This window comes from Bos indicus, chromosome 3, assembly GCF_029378745.1.
Source record: "Bos indicus isolate NIAB-ARS_2022 breed Sahiwal x Tharparkar chromosome 3, NIAB-ARS_B.indTharparkar_mat_pri_1.0, whole genome shotgun sequence".
Lineage (NCBI taxonomy): Eukaryota > Metazoa > Chordata > Mammalia > Artiodactyla > Bovidae > Bos > Bos indicus.
The window spans coordinates 13,970,147-13,987,014 of record NC_091762.1 but is presented as its reverse complement, the minus strand read 5'-3'; the positions used below and the strand labels follow the sequence as shown (position 1 = coordinate 13,987,014).

At 43.7% G+C, this 16,868-nt stretch overlaps 1 protein-coding gene across 10 annotated transcripts in view; it reads right to left on the bottom strand.

The window, feature by feature from the left end:
- Positions 1 to 5,453, bottom strand: part of ARHGEF11 (Rho guanine nucleotide exchange factor 11) — a 116,349-nt gene extending 110,896 nt beyond the window's left edge. For 6 of the 10 annotated variants that reach the window (XM_070784417.1, XM_070784399.1, XM_070784421.1 and 3 more), the window contains exon 1: positions 5,216 to 5,451. In XM_070784417.1, coding sequence (XP_070640518.1) covers positions 5,216 to 5,247 — 32 coding nt within the window. In that variant the 5' untranslated portion in view covers positions 5,248 to 5,451. Of the gene's footprint in view, positions 1 to 5,215 lie in introns of all 10 variants that reach the window. The other 4 variants (XM_070784391.1, XM_070784409.1, XM_070784426.1 and 1 more) reach the window with 2 other exon arrangements.
- Between the last annotated feature and the right edge of the window lie 11,415 nt (positions 5,454 to 16,868).

Here is a 16,868-nt window from a genome sequence, read left to right as displayed (position 1 = left end):
ATTTACTCAGATGCTGGTGGGGAGGGTCTTCCCTCAGAACTCCACGTCTCCTTTCACAAGGGATCTAACACAACTTTTCATAAAGTAATGAATACTTTTTTCTCTTGAAACCAGAACCTGCAACTTTCTGCAGTCCTGCTTCCCTCCATGGGGCAAAGAAGTGACCTTGGAGGCCACGAGCAGGTCTCCACTTGAGTCTTTTCCCAAGGACAGTGACTGAGAAAAGAAGAATGCACAGTCCATGGTGAAACGGGTTTCCAAGCCACAGGATAAATCTTGAAATTAAGTTTTAAAAATAATTAACCAATAAAATGGATTTTTAAAAGTAGTGCCACTATGAAGATGTGAAGCAGATATAGATTAAAACCAGTCCTTACGTTTCATGGAACCTCAGCGTTAACAAAGCCCTTTCACATACAGCGGAGGCCCAGATCTTTAAAGCAGTAAGGGACACTATCCAAAAGTTTCCAAACTCTATTCCATGGAGGTTACAAGCTTCCAGAACTCCTTTCTCTTTGTACCAATTTGGGGACTAGCCATGTGACCTTCACAGAATCATTTTTATTTCTGACGAACTCATTGTCATTCAACTTTTCACATTTTTTGGTCTACTCTGCTAAATACAATCAAAGGGACTCCGACAGTACTTTGACTATTAAAAAAAAAAGCTAAATGAATTTGTTTATCAAAGGGTGCTCTTTCAGAAATGTTTCTGAGTATGTGAAGGTAAGCTTAGACTGCTCCTGTTCATAATGGTGATTAATCACCAAATGTTTCATGTGCAAATCCATTGCCATCTCTAATCTCACGCCTGGAGAGCGCCAGGGTACATTTTGGAGAAGACTCAGCATTTCAGGGGACTTATTATTTGGAGCTCTGGATCCCTGTCATTGTTCTGGGAGTGAAGTCACTCAGTCGTGTCTGACTCTTTGCAACCCCATGGACTGTAGCCTACCAGGCTCCTCTGTCCATGGGATTTTCCAGGCAAGAGTACTGGAGTGGGTTGCCATTTCCTTCTCCTGGGGATCTTCCTGACCCAGGGATTGAACCCGGGTCTCCCACATTGCAGGCAGACGCTTTACCGTCTGAGCCACCAGGGAAGATATTGTTCTGGGAGGCCAACATCTAACCTAGGTAGAAACTCAGCTGTACGTCTTGTTTCCAGGGCTCAGCAAGAACCTGAAGTGGGAGCAGGGAGCCCGAGGTGGCAAGGGTTTTCCCCCACCTCCTCCTCAGCCTAGGCCACCAGCTTTTCCTCTCTACAAACATTCCTCAGCCTGAAGCTTCTTTCTCCCTCCTCCACCCCCTTCCCCCTCCTCCATACACCTCACTCCAGATTTTGCCTCCTCTGGGGAAAAAAAAGGCTACATGCTGGGGAAAAGTTACATTTAATCTCAGATCCCTGATAAGGAACAGTTGCTTGGGTCTCGGTTTATTCTGAATTAGGAAAGTCATATGCTTCTAAAACAAGGAAGAGCCAGAGATCATAAAACAAATCCTTTCTATCCCCATCTAAGGAAGCCAAGGTAGCTCAAGCCTCTCCCATTCATCAAAATTCCTGGGAAGGAGATTCAATAACCTTCCCCTTCTCATATTCTACTATCATCACCCAACCCTGACCATTGGAAAAGTATGCCTTCTTTCTAACCTCATGTACTTCTGCAACAAAAAAGCCTGTTCACTCCGGTTAAATTCTTCAAAACAATGGAAAGATCTTTCGGTCACTCTTCATTTGTTTTGGGCCAGTTCAGAAAGTCGTGCCCAAAGCTAAATCAAATCCCTGAGTTTACCAACTAAAATTTCTAGAGCTTTACAGTTTAGAAAGCAATGTGAAATATTACCTGATTTGATTTGCTCCTTTCAACAGCACCATGAGAAAGATGTAATAAATATTATAATCCTCAAATGACAAGCTATGTGAAAATGTTTGTGACTGGAAAGCATTTCATATAAATGAGGAAACCAAAGGAGGCATGTGATTTGCCCAAGGTCACACAGTTACGGGGAATGCCAGGGCTCAAACCAAGAACTCGGCTTAAATCTAGTACTTCTCCATCTGCTCTAGTCCTCACATGAGCTGTCTCTGCACAGAGAAAAGCTGTTTTATGGATGCAAACTCCTAACCCATCTGGCCATCTCAAAAACATTTGCCATGGAGAACTAGGGAAATGGATATACATGGCATAGCAAAACTCATTATCATTCCTATAAAAATAATTCACTATTATTATCTCTGCTTGCAATATCAAACACATTTTTAGAAACTTTTGAGAAGAACACACTAATGGGCAATAAATTGTCCACAGGCAAAAACGGAAAGGGACATGAACAGCTACAATTCAGCCCATCTTTCAGTAACAACTGATTAACACTGCAAGATCAAGATTAGCTGCGAATATTTCATGTTTCTTTGGACCAGGAGTCACTCCCCAAGAGGGGATTAAAGTCTCTCCACAGCCTTCTATTCCTTGAGCCACCATCTCTCTTCATAGACGAGGTCCTCCATCAGGTTGCTTATGTCCTAGAAAATACACATCATCAAGGAAGCCTTCTCTAATTGACCTTACTTTGACTACATTTGAAATTAACACACGAACCTTGAAAAATCTGAAATGGATGAACTTATACGTGCCGACATATTCATTCATTCCAATATTCATTCATGTCAAGTATTTGGTGAGCATTCATCCAATGGAAGGCACTTAGTCAGGCACGCAGGGATATACCTGAGCAAAGAAAACCCAATTCTTGCCTTTACAGAGTTTATAGGAGAGTGTTGCTTTTATATCTCTCATACCTTTCCTAGTTTCTCAAGTTAGACTGCATGCTCTCTGTAAGCAAGAACCGCACACTTAAATTTTCTCAAACACTGTTGGAGCGCAGTACCTTACACTAGGCTCCCTACACAGCAAATCGAAAAACTAAAAGAGAGTCCCTGCCTCAACAGTCTGAAATCCTCCCACTCAATCTCTCTAGTACAGTATAAAATTGTGTAACACTGTGAAATATTTAAAATCCACAGGGGTATCGAACCTGAGATGTCAAGATCCAACAGAACGAACCTACTGCTAAAAGGGTAAAGATCCAGTGCAGCTGGAAATACCTTGAAGGGGACTCAAGCCCCAGAACTGACCCGCTGATGAGGAAGAGAATTGGGGTGGGAGTGGAAGTGAAGAATGCTCTCAACCTGCAAAGCTGCACTATCCCAAGTGCAAGGGGGTGCCAAAAAGCACCGTACTCTACTGCCAGAGAGAATAAAACTGCCCCACTCCCATTTCACAGGACTAGTAGACAAATCTCTTGGGCTGGCCAAAAAGTTCTTTTGGGTTTATAAGACTATAAGGAAAAACTGGAATGACCTTTTTGGCCAACCCAATACTTAGGGTGGGATAACAGTAAGAGCCTCCGGTTTAGAAGGCTTGCATCTGAGTCTAGCTTCTGCCAAGAGGCAGGGAAGATGGCACTGGGCTAGCCAGGTATCCTCTCTGAGCCTCAATCACCCCTTCTGTAAAATGGAAAGGAAAACCTCTGTCTTGTCTGCCTCACGGAAATACTGGGAGGTTCAAATAGATACATTTCTATGAAAGCACTCAGAAAAACCATGCTATACACACCCTGAGAAGACTGTGAGGGTGTCCAAACTCCCAGAGGAGCATCTCACTCCAGCCCAGGAAACTTCATTAACTCTTTCACCCTCAACACCTGGGTTTCTACCTTCTCACAACTCTGAATTCAGAGGAACAGTTCATCCCCAACCTCAAAGAGGCAAGTGTGTTAATTCTTAAATTCCAAGAGGGTAAAAGAGAAGGGCAGTCATGTAACCATTTCAACTCCCTGCCTTGACAAGAGTCAAACTAAATAGAAGCCACAAAAAGGGGAAGAGATGGAGGTTTAAGCAGTCACGTACACTATCTGTCCTTGTGGCTGTCTGCCTTCTCTCCACTGCCAAGTCAGGTCCCCGTCTAGGGACTGCTGAACTAATCTAAACGGGGCTCAGAGGCAATACAGAGATTAGTGTTTGGGAGAGAGAGAGATTATATGCATTTCAGGCCACATTCCACTGCCAAAAAGAAATTATCAGCATGGATAATCAAAGGTTAACTGGACAGGGAGAAAACAACTCATTGCTCCTTTGCAAATATTCTTCCCTATCTCTCCAGTAATTCCCACCCCACCCCCAGGCCCAGTCCTTTCATCTGCTCGCTCAGTCCTCCAACCACCCATCCATCCAGTTAGGATGCGTGCAGCACCCACAAAACTATCCTCTCTCTAGGTTCTCTAAGGGTTGAAGAGAAGGGGAGGAAAGGAAAAGGCAGATACCTTTCGAAGTTGTAAAATGTAGTGTACTGATGAGGAGGCTGGGCAAACTCTGGGGGTGGGGAGGCGGGTAGGGGGTATGGGACATCCTGTGCTCAGACTCTAAGGGCCAGTGCCTCTGCATATCAGGCCTAAGAGCCCAAAACAAATCCTTCCGGCTCTAGGCAGAGGGAAGGCCCATTTTGCAGAGTCAAGCTTATTAAAAACGGCTTGGCAGATTATACCTAGAGCATTAGCTGGTTGGCCGATTTCAATTTAAACCCCAAGCTTGGAGAAGAAGAAATTCTAGGGTTGACCTATGCCATTCTGCAGGCCATTATCAGCCACTGGTAAAATCCAGACCTGTATGGGTGCAAAGTATGTTTCTGTCCCATCATTCAGGCCAAGAACATCCTCCTCATTCTAGAAATGGGATCCACCCCATCACCAAGCCCCACCATTCCACAACAACCAGCCGGTGGAGGCCCACGCCCCTGCCAGAGCCCTTCCCCCCGCAGCTCCAACACCTAAAGCCAGTCCCAGTCACCCTAGGGGTCTCACGTGACCAGGCTTGTGCCCGCCTCCCACCCCTAAGCTGGCAAGTTAGGGACTCAAATTCAGCCTCTGGCCTGGCAAAAGTCAAAGGCGGCTAGAAAGCGTTTCCCCCTCTTTCCCCACTCCTTGCGTCACTGTCTACTGCTTGCACTTAAAAAACACTGATTAAGGAGATTACGTTTTGAACATGGACACATACACAGAGGGAACGTAAACACACATGTCCAGACAATCCCCAGGGACCCCACCAATACCCACAGCCCACCCAGACCCTTATTTTGCAATCTTTTATCAAAATGCAACACCTTCTTTCCCAGTCTTTTCTTAAATAAGTGTTGAAAAACCACATTATTAGCAAACTTACCTGTCTATACTCTGGGGTAACCTTACACTCATGGTTTCTCGGTGTCTCCACGGTTTCAGAATCCTGTAGTTGTGATGTCTTGATCAGGACTGAATCGCTCACAATTTTTAAAGAGGTGAGAGGAGGGCCTCCCAACTTGAAGACAATCCTTTTTCCTCCAGCTCTCAGGACCCGGGTGACTGAAGCTCCATTCTACTTCTACCAGTTAACATGGTCTCCTTTCTTAGCCCCCCTTTCCCCTCCCCCCTCTTTAAAAAAAAAAAAAAAAAAAAAAAACGAAAGAAAAAGAGAAAAACTATGACCTTCTTAGAAACCAAAAACCCAACCACAAATCTCTTCAAGGTTAGCGCTGTGGGCTTAAAAAAAAAATCACAGAAAGAATGTGCCTTCAAAATATCAATCTTAACTGCAAAATATAGATTAAAAACATCCTTTTAATCCAGTTTTCCCAGCTGTCCTTACGTTGGCGAGAGCCTCAAGCTCCAAAGGGGAAAAAAATAATTCTCTGGTCTCCAATGCTTAAAACGACAACAACAGATATACTGAGGGACCAAAAAAAAAAAGATGAAAAAATCCAAACTGACACCTGGAAAAAAATCTTCCAGCTGATTTGCACAGTAAAAAAATAAATAAAACCATACAATAGTATGTACACAACAGCACTCCTTACAAGTCCAGTGCAACCCTGGGAAATCGAAATTATAAATTTCCTTGGAAAAAAAAAGCTTTTAGATGAAAAGGTTCTGAAATTTTTAAATGAGCCAATCGCACCAAAAAAAAAAAAAAAAAAAAACACCTGAATGCAATGCTTTTTACCTTTAAAATGGTAGCAATACCACAAACCAGAGAAAAATCTCTGAAAATATTCTCTTCTTTTTTTCCTTTAAACTTGCAGGTTTCTCCACCTACCCCAGCCTGATTCCCAGCCTAGGTTCGGCCTTTTTCTCAAAGACAATTTCCTGAGTTAGTTCTGTTTTGCTCCTCCACATCCAGGCTCCGAAATTTTCTCTTGCCTCAGCCTCCATGAAACGGAGCTTTCGCTTCTTCCCGTTTCCCCTGCTCTCCCTCTCGCCTGGCCAGGAAAACTGCCCCTTATTATTAATAGTTTGGATTATTATTGTGGATTTGAGTTCGGGGTGGGATATTCCTCCACACCAGCCTCCTGGACAATCCGATCGCCTGGCTTCTCTCGCTCGGCCTCTCTTTTTCCTCCCTTTCTGCCCCTCGCCTAACCTCGCAGACAAGAGCCCACCGCGCCTGGCGCAGGACCGCCGGCGGCCTCCGGCTCCCGGCTCCGCTTGCCCGCTCGCCCCACGCCCGACCGCCGCACTCCGGCCTCGGCAGCCGCGAGACTCCGCGCTCGGGCGCAGGCAGGAAAGGCGGCGGCGGCAGGCCGGCACCGGCGGGCGTCCGGCTCCCGGCGTCGCGGCCGCGCTCGCCTCCTTCCGGGCCCCTTCCCCCCGCGGCTCGCCGCTCGCTCGGGCGCAGGCCCCGCCGGCCGCCCCCTCCCCGAGCTGCCCTCTCTCCCCCTTCCCCGCGAGCCTTTCTCCTTCCCTCGCTCCGGCGGGGGCGGGGCCGCAGCCTGCCCCTCCTCCCGGCGCTGCCCGCCGGCCTTTCCCCCCGACTCACGCCGCGGCAGGGGGCGGGGGTGGGAAGCCGACAGCCCTTCCCTTCTTTGGGTGCTGCGGCCGCGGCTCCAGCCCCGCCGGCCTCTCTCCCGGTCTCCCTGCGCGCCCTGCCCCGCCGCGACCCCTCGCCGCTGGTCCTCGGCCGGTTCCCTCCGCGGCCCCACAGTCGCCGGCCCTGCCCTTCGGTGCGGCCTAACCGATCCCGGGCTTAGCCGGATCCCCGGCTTTTCCCGGCCTGGCTCGCCGGCGACCCCGGCCCGGACCCCGAGAATCAGAGCGCGCAGTCCCCGCCGTCGTCACCACTGCGGCCACCTACTCGCTGCTTTCCCTTGGGTGCTTTTCCCCTTTTTACTGCCCTGAGTTCTCAAGACCTGACCTTTGTTTTTTACCTCCCTTGCCACCCTGCTGCGGTGCCCGGCGCTCCTAGACCCCCTCCTCACGTGGACCAGTTTCTGCGTGCACGGTCGTCACCTCTGCTCCCCCCTCCCGGACCCCCGCCACTGCTCACTTTACCTCCACCTCATTTCTCATTTTTCAAACATTTGTCGCGGCCTCCTGCCTGGATGCCAGGAGCTCTCTTAACAGTTTTTTCCCCGTTTCGATGGCCCTCCTCATTTCTTAGACCCTCTGAAGAGACCCTTCTGGTCTTGCCGCCCCGATTGTTTGAGCATCTTACTACCAGTCTGGGTAGTGTTTGTGAACTAGATGGAAAATCCTTTCAAAGACAGTTCTATTTTCACAACCTCCTCTCATAGAATCACAGTTTCTAAATCTTTCCAAGTAACATGACATTAGTCAGAAGGTCCCAAGCGTTATGATTAAAAATAATTAAAACCAAAAGGAAAAAAAAAGGGGGGGGGAACCAAAAGGAAGCTTTTGAAGTGAACTTTGTCTTTGCGCTTGGGTGATTGCTATTGTAAAATACCCTGCGGGCGGTGGTGTGTTTGCTTGTGGTCTCTCCCTTCCACACCCCCTTGATCTGGGGTGAAATACATGTATATGTGTATTTACCCATACACATCCATAAAGAGGAAGCTGAGTAACCTCAGCACTCCTCACTGTTAGAAGTGATGAGTTTGCAAATAACAAGAGGAAAAAGAAACTAATAACCTGAATTATACCAGATACAAGTTAGTTTATAAAAGAAAGACTTGCACCCCATCTCTACCAACCCATAAGCCAGAACCCCCAAAGACAGGTGTTCCGCCGGAAATCAGGCAACACAGTTCAAATTGCTACTGACCTTGTTTATTCCCTTCCTATACTACCTGCAAAAACAATGGTCCCAACATTGTACACTTCCTCTGTAGTGATAGATCAGTAGTCACCAAACATTTTTCTTACCCTGCTTCTTTAATCTATGTAATATTTTTAAGCAATTATTTACATGTATTTTATTGTTGTTGTTTAGATCCTAAGTTGTGTCCAACTCTTTTGCAACCCATGGAATGTAGACCGCCAGGCTCCTCTGTCCATAGAATTTCCCAGGCAAGAAACTGGAATGAGTAGCCATTTCCTTCTCCAGGGGTTCTTCCCAACGCAGCGATTGAACCCACATTTCCTGATTGGCAGGCAGATTCTTTACCTCTGAGCCACCAGGAAGCCCACATATATTTTATTACATACCTTATAAATCTTGCTCTGGAGTAGAAATATTGAAAGATTATTTAAAATAAAGATGAAGTACATTTTAAAATCATATTTTTTAGTGAATGTTAATGACTGGAATGAATCATGACTGGAAAAGATACTTGTCAAAGAGGTAGACTCAAGCAGAAGTCCATTCTTGATTGCATTTATTAAATTATGATACTCATCTTCCAGTCCCATTCACCACGATGCAAAGACTTTTGATTGAAATTCAACTAGTAAATTTACAGCTTAAGTCAATCAGTCCTTCTTGGATGATGGGAAGGTTTTACATTTTATATTTTAGCAAATGGGTTCAAACCCCCTTGAACGTATCATTTAGATTTTTTTAAACAAATTTAAAATTTTGTTTCTTAGTTTTCAAGTGTGCAGACAAAAATTTTAGTGATGAAACACACTCTTTTTGATAATTAAAAAAATAACAGGGACTTTCTTGGCAGTCCAGTGGTTAAGACTTCCAGCTTCCAATGCAGGGGATGTGGGTTTGATCCCTGGTTGGAGAACTAGGATCCCACATACCACATGGGGTGGCCAAAAATAAATTAAAAAACAGCAGTTTTGGAACCATTTCAGTCGGATTTTTGAAATACTTTATAAGCATGAGTTTCTTTAGAAAAGCAGTAACATTCTCACTAATTAATAGACTCTCTTCACATTGAAGGGGCAGATTAAGTGGATTTTTGCTGGGGTTTTTTTTTGTTTGTTTGTTTTTGAAAATACATGCTTGATAGTATACTCTTGCCAGCCATTTCTGATAGGACTGTGTAAGATGCTCTGTCAGATAGAACTTGGTAAAATGAAAATGTGTATCCCTGCTTTGTTTGGTGTCTCTTTTTAGGCCTCTCTCAGGAGATAACCAATGAATCTCACAGAACAAGAATTTTCATGGTCATTTTCCCTGTGTTTACTAAAAGTTGTAACATTTGTAGCGTTTAAGAGGCTTATTTTTATCCAGTGAATGGCATAGGTTATAAAGAAACTAAATGCCTGAACTGTGTGTGGCATTATGGCTGGTTCCTGGAAACATCCCACATACTGCACATGACAGATGACTTCGGAAGTGGTGATCCTGTGAGAGTGCTAGGTCAGTCTGTATATTAAAGAGAAATAATATCTTTAATTAATGTATTATTAATAATTATTAATATAAAGCTTACATAAGTTATTTTTGCTGTAGTTAAATGGTACTGTGAATGCACTGAAGTATTTTCCTCTTGTAGAGCAATGCATCTCAGACTGGGGGGCTGTGGGGAGACTCCCCACAAGGATAGAACTCCCTGAAGTTAGCTGGCCATTAAGTGAACTGCTAAATCTCAGTTCAGGGGAGGGGAAAAAAACAAAAAATTAGATTGTACCCAAGACAAACCAGGTTGCAGGAGTCTGGAAGCAGTTGTTGGTGAATGAAAAGAGCACTAGACTAGGACTCCAAAGAACTGAGTTTGTTCTGGGCTGTATCCCTTTCTAGCTTTGTAACCTGATGTTTGCAGGTTGTATGGATTAAATAAAGTCAAGCCTGGGCTCTGTCAACCAAGGGTTCCCAACCTCTAGGCTCTAATACCTGAAGATCTGAGGTGGAGCTGATGTAATAATAATAGAAATAAAGTGCATAATAAATATAATGCTCTTGAATGATCTGGAAACCATCCCCCTTCTACCCCCAGTCTATGGGAAACTTGTCTTCCGTGAAACCAGCCCCTGGTACCAGAAAGGTTGGGGAACGCTGCTATAAACTAGAGCTCGCTGGGCAGGAAAACATGAATAAACTTTTAAAAATATTATCTTAATAATTATTTTACCTTTTCCCCAAGAACTCTGTTAATAAATGCACTGTCTCTGCCCAACATGGTGTGGGATATGTTGGGCATTCCTGTTTTGTTCATTAGTTGTTATGTTAAATTTATTTACACCTCAGGAAACCATGGCAGAGAGGGGTTTTAGGTGATTTGCATGAAATTCCATTAGTCTGATTGTTTAGGCTTGAGTTTATACCTCTTTATTTTTAGGTGTGAGAAGCAAAGAGAAAAAAACCGCATTTTTTTTTTTCAGACAGATTCTAGAAACAGTATTTAATTGAATAGCTGAGGGTAAGCTGTGGTGGAGAAACTTGAATGGTTCACAGTGTGAGTTGTAGAGAAGCAACTTTTTCTTGCACAGACATCTCCAGCCCAAACCAAGTGTATCATCTTAGAAAGATGGACTCAGAAAGACAGATTTCAATTATTCTCCTTCTGAGATGCTCTTAGGAGACAGGCCTAGCAAATGGTGCTACGGTTTATCGGTGATCTTTTATCCCTCTTCACCCTTTATCAGTTGGAAAGATGATGTGCACAGGTTCGCTTAATTAAGTTGTTTAATCCTAAGGGTGAGAAAATTTTGTGATTTATTTTTAGCTGATTCAGATTTCTCTAGCATATTGCTGGATAGACAGAATAACCAACATTAAACTGTTACAGACATCATTTCATTTTCACTCAGAACATCCTGATCATTTAACCCGTTGTTGCTGCTGTTGCTGAGTCGCTTCAGTCGTGTCCGACTCTGTGCGACCCCATAGACCGCAGCCCACCAGGCTCCCCTGTCCCTGGGATTCTCCAGGCAAGAACACTGGAGTGGGTTGCCATTTCCTTCTCCAGTGCATGAAAGTGAAAAGTGAAAGTGAAGTCGCTCAGTCGTGTCCAACTCTTAGCCACCCCATGGACTGCAGCCTACCAGGCTCCTCCGTCCATGGGATTTTCCAGGCAAGAGTACTGGAGTCGGTTGCCATTGCCTTCTCCGTTTAACCTGTTGAGTTCCCAATAAAATTTTAATGGGAAAAAATAATAACACCCAAAACATACATAGTGCTTACTGGGTAAATACTCTTCTAAACAAATTGCAAGTGTTAACCACTAGATCATTTCAGCAGCCTTTGGAGGTGGTTATTACTATGTTCCTTGTTTTCAGATGGGAAACAGAGGCTCAAGGAGGCAAAATAACTTGCTCAGGGTCTCAGAGCTGGGGAACCAGGCAGTCTGGCCACAGAGTCTATGCTTAACTGTCAACTGTGCTGCCTGTATGCTGCAGGCGTTGGTGAAAATAAAACAAACAAACAAAAAGCAAGGAACAACACATAGGCAAAACCTTATCAGAAGGAAGAAGAACAGCGCATACTGAGGAGAAACTGGGGAGCGTGGAGCTAGAAGGAGAGGTTAGCGGTTTAACTCCTCAGCCCTCTAGAGACTCGTTTTTCCCATTAAGCAGCGACCAGCAGATTTTACCCTAGAGCCCTCACTTCCTTCTCAGTGTCCCTCGAGATATCACCCCCTGAAAGTTGCTCGCTCATTACTTTTGAGGATCTCAAGGCATTCAGTGGAGAAGGGTGTCCTCTCCTTGACTCCCAGTGAGAGAAGGTCTGCACTGTCTGAGGTGCACCACTTAGGTATGCACTCAAGCCTCCTAAGTGGGGTACCGTCCTGCCTGTTGTTACCTTAGAAACCCGCTCTCTCCCATCAACACCCCTAGTAGCTGAGACAAACTGAATAACACGGGAAGGTGCCAAGAAAAGTTGTAAAGGAAAATGTGTGAAAGAAAATCAGTTTTAGATTGAAGGCTAATATTTTTGGAAGTTGGGTGTGTATGTGTGTTATTTTTTTTTAATCCCAGTAAGAAAAAGTAACCAGGATCAAATGTAAGATACAAAAAGAGCGATACCAAGAAGAAGATTAAAAAAAAAAAAATTACTCAAAGCCTGTTTAATTTATTTATTTTTATTTTTGGCTGTCCTGGGTCTTAGTTGCTGCATCAGGCTCTCTCTAGCTTCGTTGAATGCGGGCTACTCTTCATTGCACACCGGCTGCTCATTGCGGTGGCTTCTCTTGTGGAGCACAGGCTGTAGGCACATGGGCTTCAGTAGTTGTGGTGCACAGGCTTAGCTGCTCTGTGGCATGTGAAATCTTCCTGGACCAGGGATCGAACCCATGTCCCCAGCACTGGCAGGCAGATTCTTATCCACTGTACCACCAAGGAAGTCCCCAAAGCCTGCTTTAAAAGTTGAAAAAATTGTCCTTTAAAAAATTTGAAATACAATAAATTACACATATTTAAAATGTATATAACTTGGTAAGTTTTGATATACATGAAAAATCACCACAAATCAAAACCTATTTATTATCTCAAAGTTTGCTCTTGCTCTTTGTCTTTCCTCCCACTGCTTCCGACTGGATGCAGCCAAGCTGACTACAGGTGTGTAGCTTTTATTAGTCTTCTCAAATAACCAGCTTTTTGGAGTCACTGAATTTTTTCTCTACTGTTTTTCTGTTTTGTTGATGTCTGTCCTGATCTTTATTGTCTCCTTTCTTCTGCTTGCTTTGTATTTCATTTGCTCCTCTTTTTCTAGTTTCTTACAGTTGAAGTTGAGATCTTTGATTTGAGATCTTTCTCAGAATCTGGCTATACCGGTACTCCGATTTTGGATTTCCTGTCTCGGATTTCCTGTCTATGGAATTGTTAGAAATAAATTTTTGTTGTTTAAACTAGTCTATGATAATTTTCATACTGTTTATGGGGTTCTCAAGGCAAGAATACTGAAGTGGTTTGCCATTCCCTTCTCCAGTGGACCACATTCTGTCAGATCTCTCCACCATGACCTGCCCATCTTGGGTTGCCCCACGGGCATGGCTTAGTTTCACTGAGTTAGACAAGGCTGTGGTCCTACTGTGCTAGTGGAGGTGATAGAATTCCAGTTGAGCTATTCCAAATCCTGAAGGGTGATGCTGTGAAAGTGCTGCACTCAATATGCCAGCAAATTTGGAAAACTCAGCTGTGGCCACAGGACTGGAAAAGGGCAGTTTTCATTCCAATCCCAAAGAAAGGCAATACCAAAGAATGCTCAAAAGTACCGCACAATTGCACTCATCTCACACGCTAGTAAAGTAATGCTCAAAATTCTCCAAGCCAGGCTTCAGCAATATGTGAACCATGAACTTCCTGATGTTCAAGCTGGTTTTAGAAAAGGCAGAGGAACCAGAGATCAAATTGCCAACATCCGCTGGATCGTGGAAAAAGCAAGAGAGTTCCAGAAAAACATCTATTTCTGCTTTATTGACTATGCCAAAGCCTTTGACTGTGTGGATCACAATAAACTGTGGAAAATTCTGAAAGAGATGGGAATACCAGACCACCTGACCTGCCTCTTGAGAAATTTGTATGCAGGTCAGGAAGCAACAGTTAGAACTGGACATGGAACAACAGACTGGTTCCAAATAGGAAAAGGAGTACGTCAAGGCTGTATATTGTCACCCTGTTTATTTAACTTCTATGCAGAGTACATCATGAGAAACGCTGGGCTGGAAGAAACACAAGCTGGAATCAAGACTGCCAGGAGAAATATCAATAACCTCAGATATGCTCTGCATATCTGACACCACCCTTATGGCAGAAAGTGAAGAAGAACTAAAAAGCCCCTTGATGAAAGTGAAAGTGGAGAGTGAAAAAGTTGGCTTAAAGCTCAACATTCAGAAAACAAAGATCATGGCATCTGGTCCCATCACTTCATGGGAAATAGATGGGGAAACAGTGGAAACAGTGTCAGACTTTATTTTCCTGGGCTCCAAAATCACTGCAGATGGTGACTGCAGCCATGAAATTAAAAGACGCTTACTCCTTGGAAGGAAAGTTATGACCAACCTAGATAGCATATTCAAAAGCAGAGACATTACTTTGCCAACAAAGGTCCGTCTAGTCAAGGCTATGGTTTTTCCTGTGGTCATGTATGGATGTGAGAGCTGGACTGTGAAGAAGGCTGAGTGCTGAAGAACTGATACTTTTGAACTGTGGTGTTGGAGAAGACTTGAGAATCCTTTGGACTGCAAGGAGATCCAACCAGTCCATTCTGAAGGAGATCAGTCCTGGGATTTCTTTGGAAGGAATGATGCTAAAGCTGAAACTCCAGTACTTTGGCCACCTCATGCGAAGAGTTGACTCATTGGAAAAGACTCTGATGCTGGGAGGGATTGGGGGCAAGAGGAGAAGGGGACGACAGGGGATGAGATGGCTGGATGGCATCACTGACTCGATGGACGTGAGTCTCAGTGAACTCTGGGAGTTGGTGTTGGAGAGGGAGGCCCGGCGTGCTGCGATTCATGGGGTCGAAAAGAGTCGGACGTGACTGAGCGATTGATCCGATCTGATCTGATCTGATGATAATTTTTATAGCAGCCCAAATTGACTCAGACAGTTTCACTGACTTTGTCTATTTTTTTAAATTCTCCGTTTTATGTATCTCTTTTCATAGCTTTGGGTTGGTTTGCCCTTTGTTTTCTAGTTCCTTAAGATGTGCATGTGTTTGTGCTCAGTCACTCAGTCGTGTCCGACTCTTTGTGACCCCATGGACTGTAGCTCGCCAGGCTCCCCTGTCTTCGGAGTTTTCCAGGCAAGAATGCTGGAGTAGGTTGCAATTTTCTACTCCAAGGGATCTTCCCAACGCAGGGATCAAACCCTGTCCAGCGACTAAGACTGCACTCCCAGTGCAGGGGGCTGGATTTGATCCCTGCTGGGGGAGCTAGATCCCACATGCTGCAACTAAGGGTTCTCTCATACAACAACTGAAGATCCAGCATGCCATAAAGATCAGGGATCCTGTTTGCTGCAACTAAACCAGCGCTACCAAATAAATATTTTTTAAAATGGAAGTTAATATATTTATCTACACAGTAACCATTTCTGATCCCCTTCATTCCTTTTTGTAAATTGGAATTTTATCTGGTATCATTCTTTCTGTTTGAAATGCTTCCTTTTCATCATTTCCTGTGTAGGTCTGCTGGTGTAGGTGATGTCTTTGGTGTAATTTTTTTCCTACTTTCTTGTGCTTGGAGTTCACTGAGCTTCTTGGATCTGTGGGTTACAGTTCTTGTTAAATTTGGAAATTTATTGGTTAATTATTTCTTCAGCTATTTTTTATCTGTTCCCCATCTCTTTCTTCTCCTTTGAAGGTAACATGTATATTAGGCCACTGAGGGGTCTCACAGCTCACTGATACTCTTCCTTTTTTCTCTTCATGTTTCATTTTGGATGGTTTCTATTGCTCTTCTAAAAATCCATTAATCTTTTCTGCTGCTTTCTCTGATTTACCATTAGTCATATCCAGTATATTTTTCATCTCAAACATTTGTAGTTTTCATTCCAAGAAGTTCAGTTACATTCTTTTTAAAGTTTCTTGTATGTCTATACTTAGCATGCCCAGTCTTCTAATTTCTTGAACATATAGATTACAGTTATAATAACTATTTTTGTGTCCTAATTACATCATATATGTCATTTCTGGATCAGGTTCAGTTGATTGATATATATTCCAGTTGATATTATGTCACCCTTATTTGCATACCTGGCAATTTTTAGTTGGATGCTAGATATTTTTATATTCCTATATATATTCTCAAATTTTGTTATAGAACTCAGTGAAGTTTCTTGGAAGCAGTTTTGCCCTTTCAGTTCTTACATTTAAGCTTTGTTAGGCAGAACAAGGACAGTATTTAGTCTAAAGTTGATCTCCTCCACCCCAGCTGCTGAGGTTTGATCTTCCAATTGACTGTAGGATGTCCTATGAATCATGAGATCTTTCAGTCTGACTGGTGGGAACAGGCACCCTGCCTGCGCCTGTGTGTTTCAAGGATTCTTCTTTCTAATCCTTTCAGGTTATTCTTTCATCAATCTAGGATTATTTCCTCAAACATATGCACTGTTCTAAACTCAGCTGTATACTTTAGGAGGGCCCGATGCAGATCTCTGGAGTCCTCATTCGCTGCAGCTTTTTCCTTTCACCTGGCCCTCCAGGATGCTCACCTTTATCTCCTCGACTCTAGGGCACTACTGCACTCCATTTGGGCTCCCCATCCTGTACCTTGGCCTGGAAACTTTGTCCAGGAAGTAAGCTGGAGCAACTGTAGGACTCACCTCATTTGTATTTCATTTCCCAGGAATCACTATCCTGCACTGCCTGGTTGCCAATGTCTTGAGAACCATTGTTTCATATATTTTTGTCTTTTTTTTAATTATATATTTTAATTATTTGTAATATTATATATTTTATTTTATTTTTATTACATATTTTTATAGGCTTAAGCTATAGCTGAAGCTCAGCTGGTAAAGAATCTTCCTGCAATATGGGAGACCTAGGTTCAATCCCTGAGTTGGGAAGATCCCCTGGATAAGGGAATGGTTACCCACTCCAGTATTCTGGCCTGGAGAATTCCAGACTTGGACATGACTGAGCGACTTTCGATTTCACTTTCATTTTTACAGTCAGATAAAGTTTTACAGTATTAAACATGCTATCCTGACACAGAAAATATATCTCAAAAAATAATTTACCTAAGATCTCAAAAAAAAAGCTGTAAAGT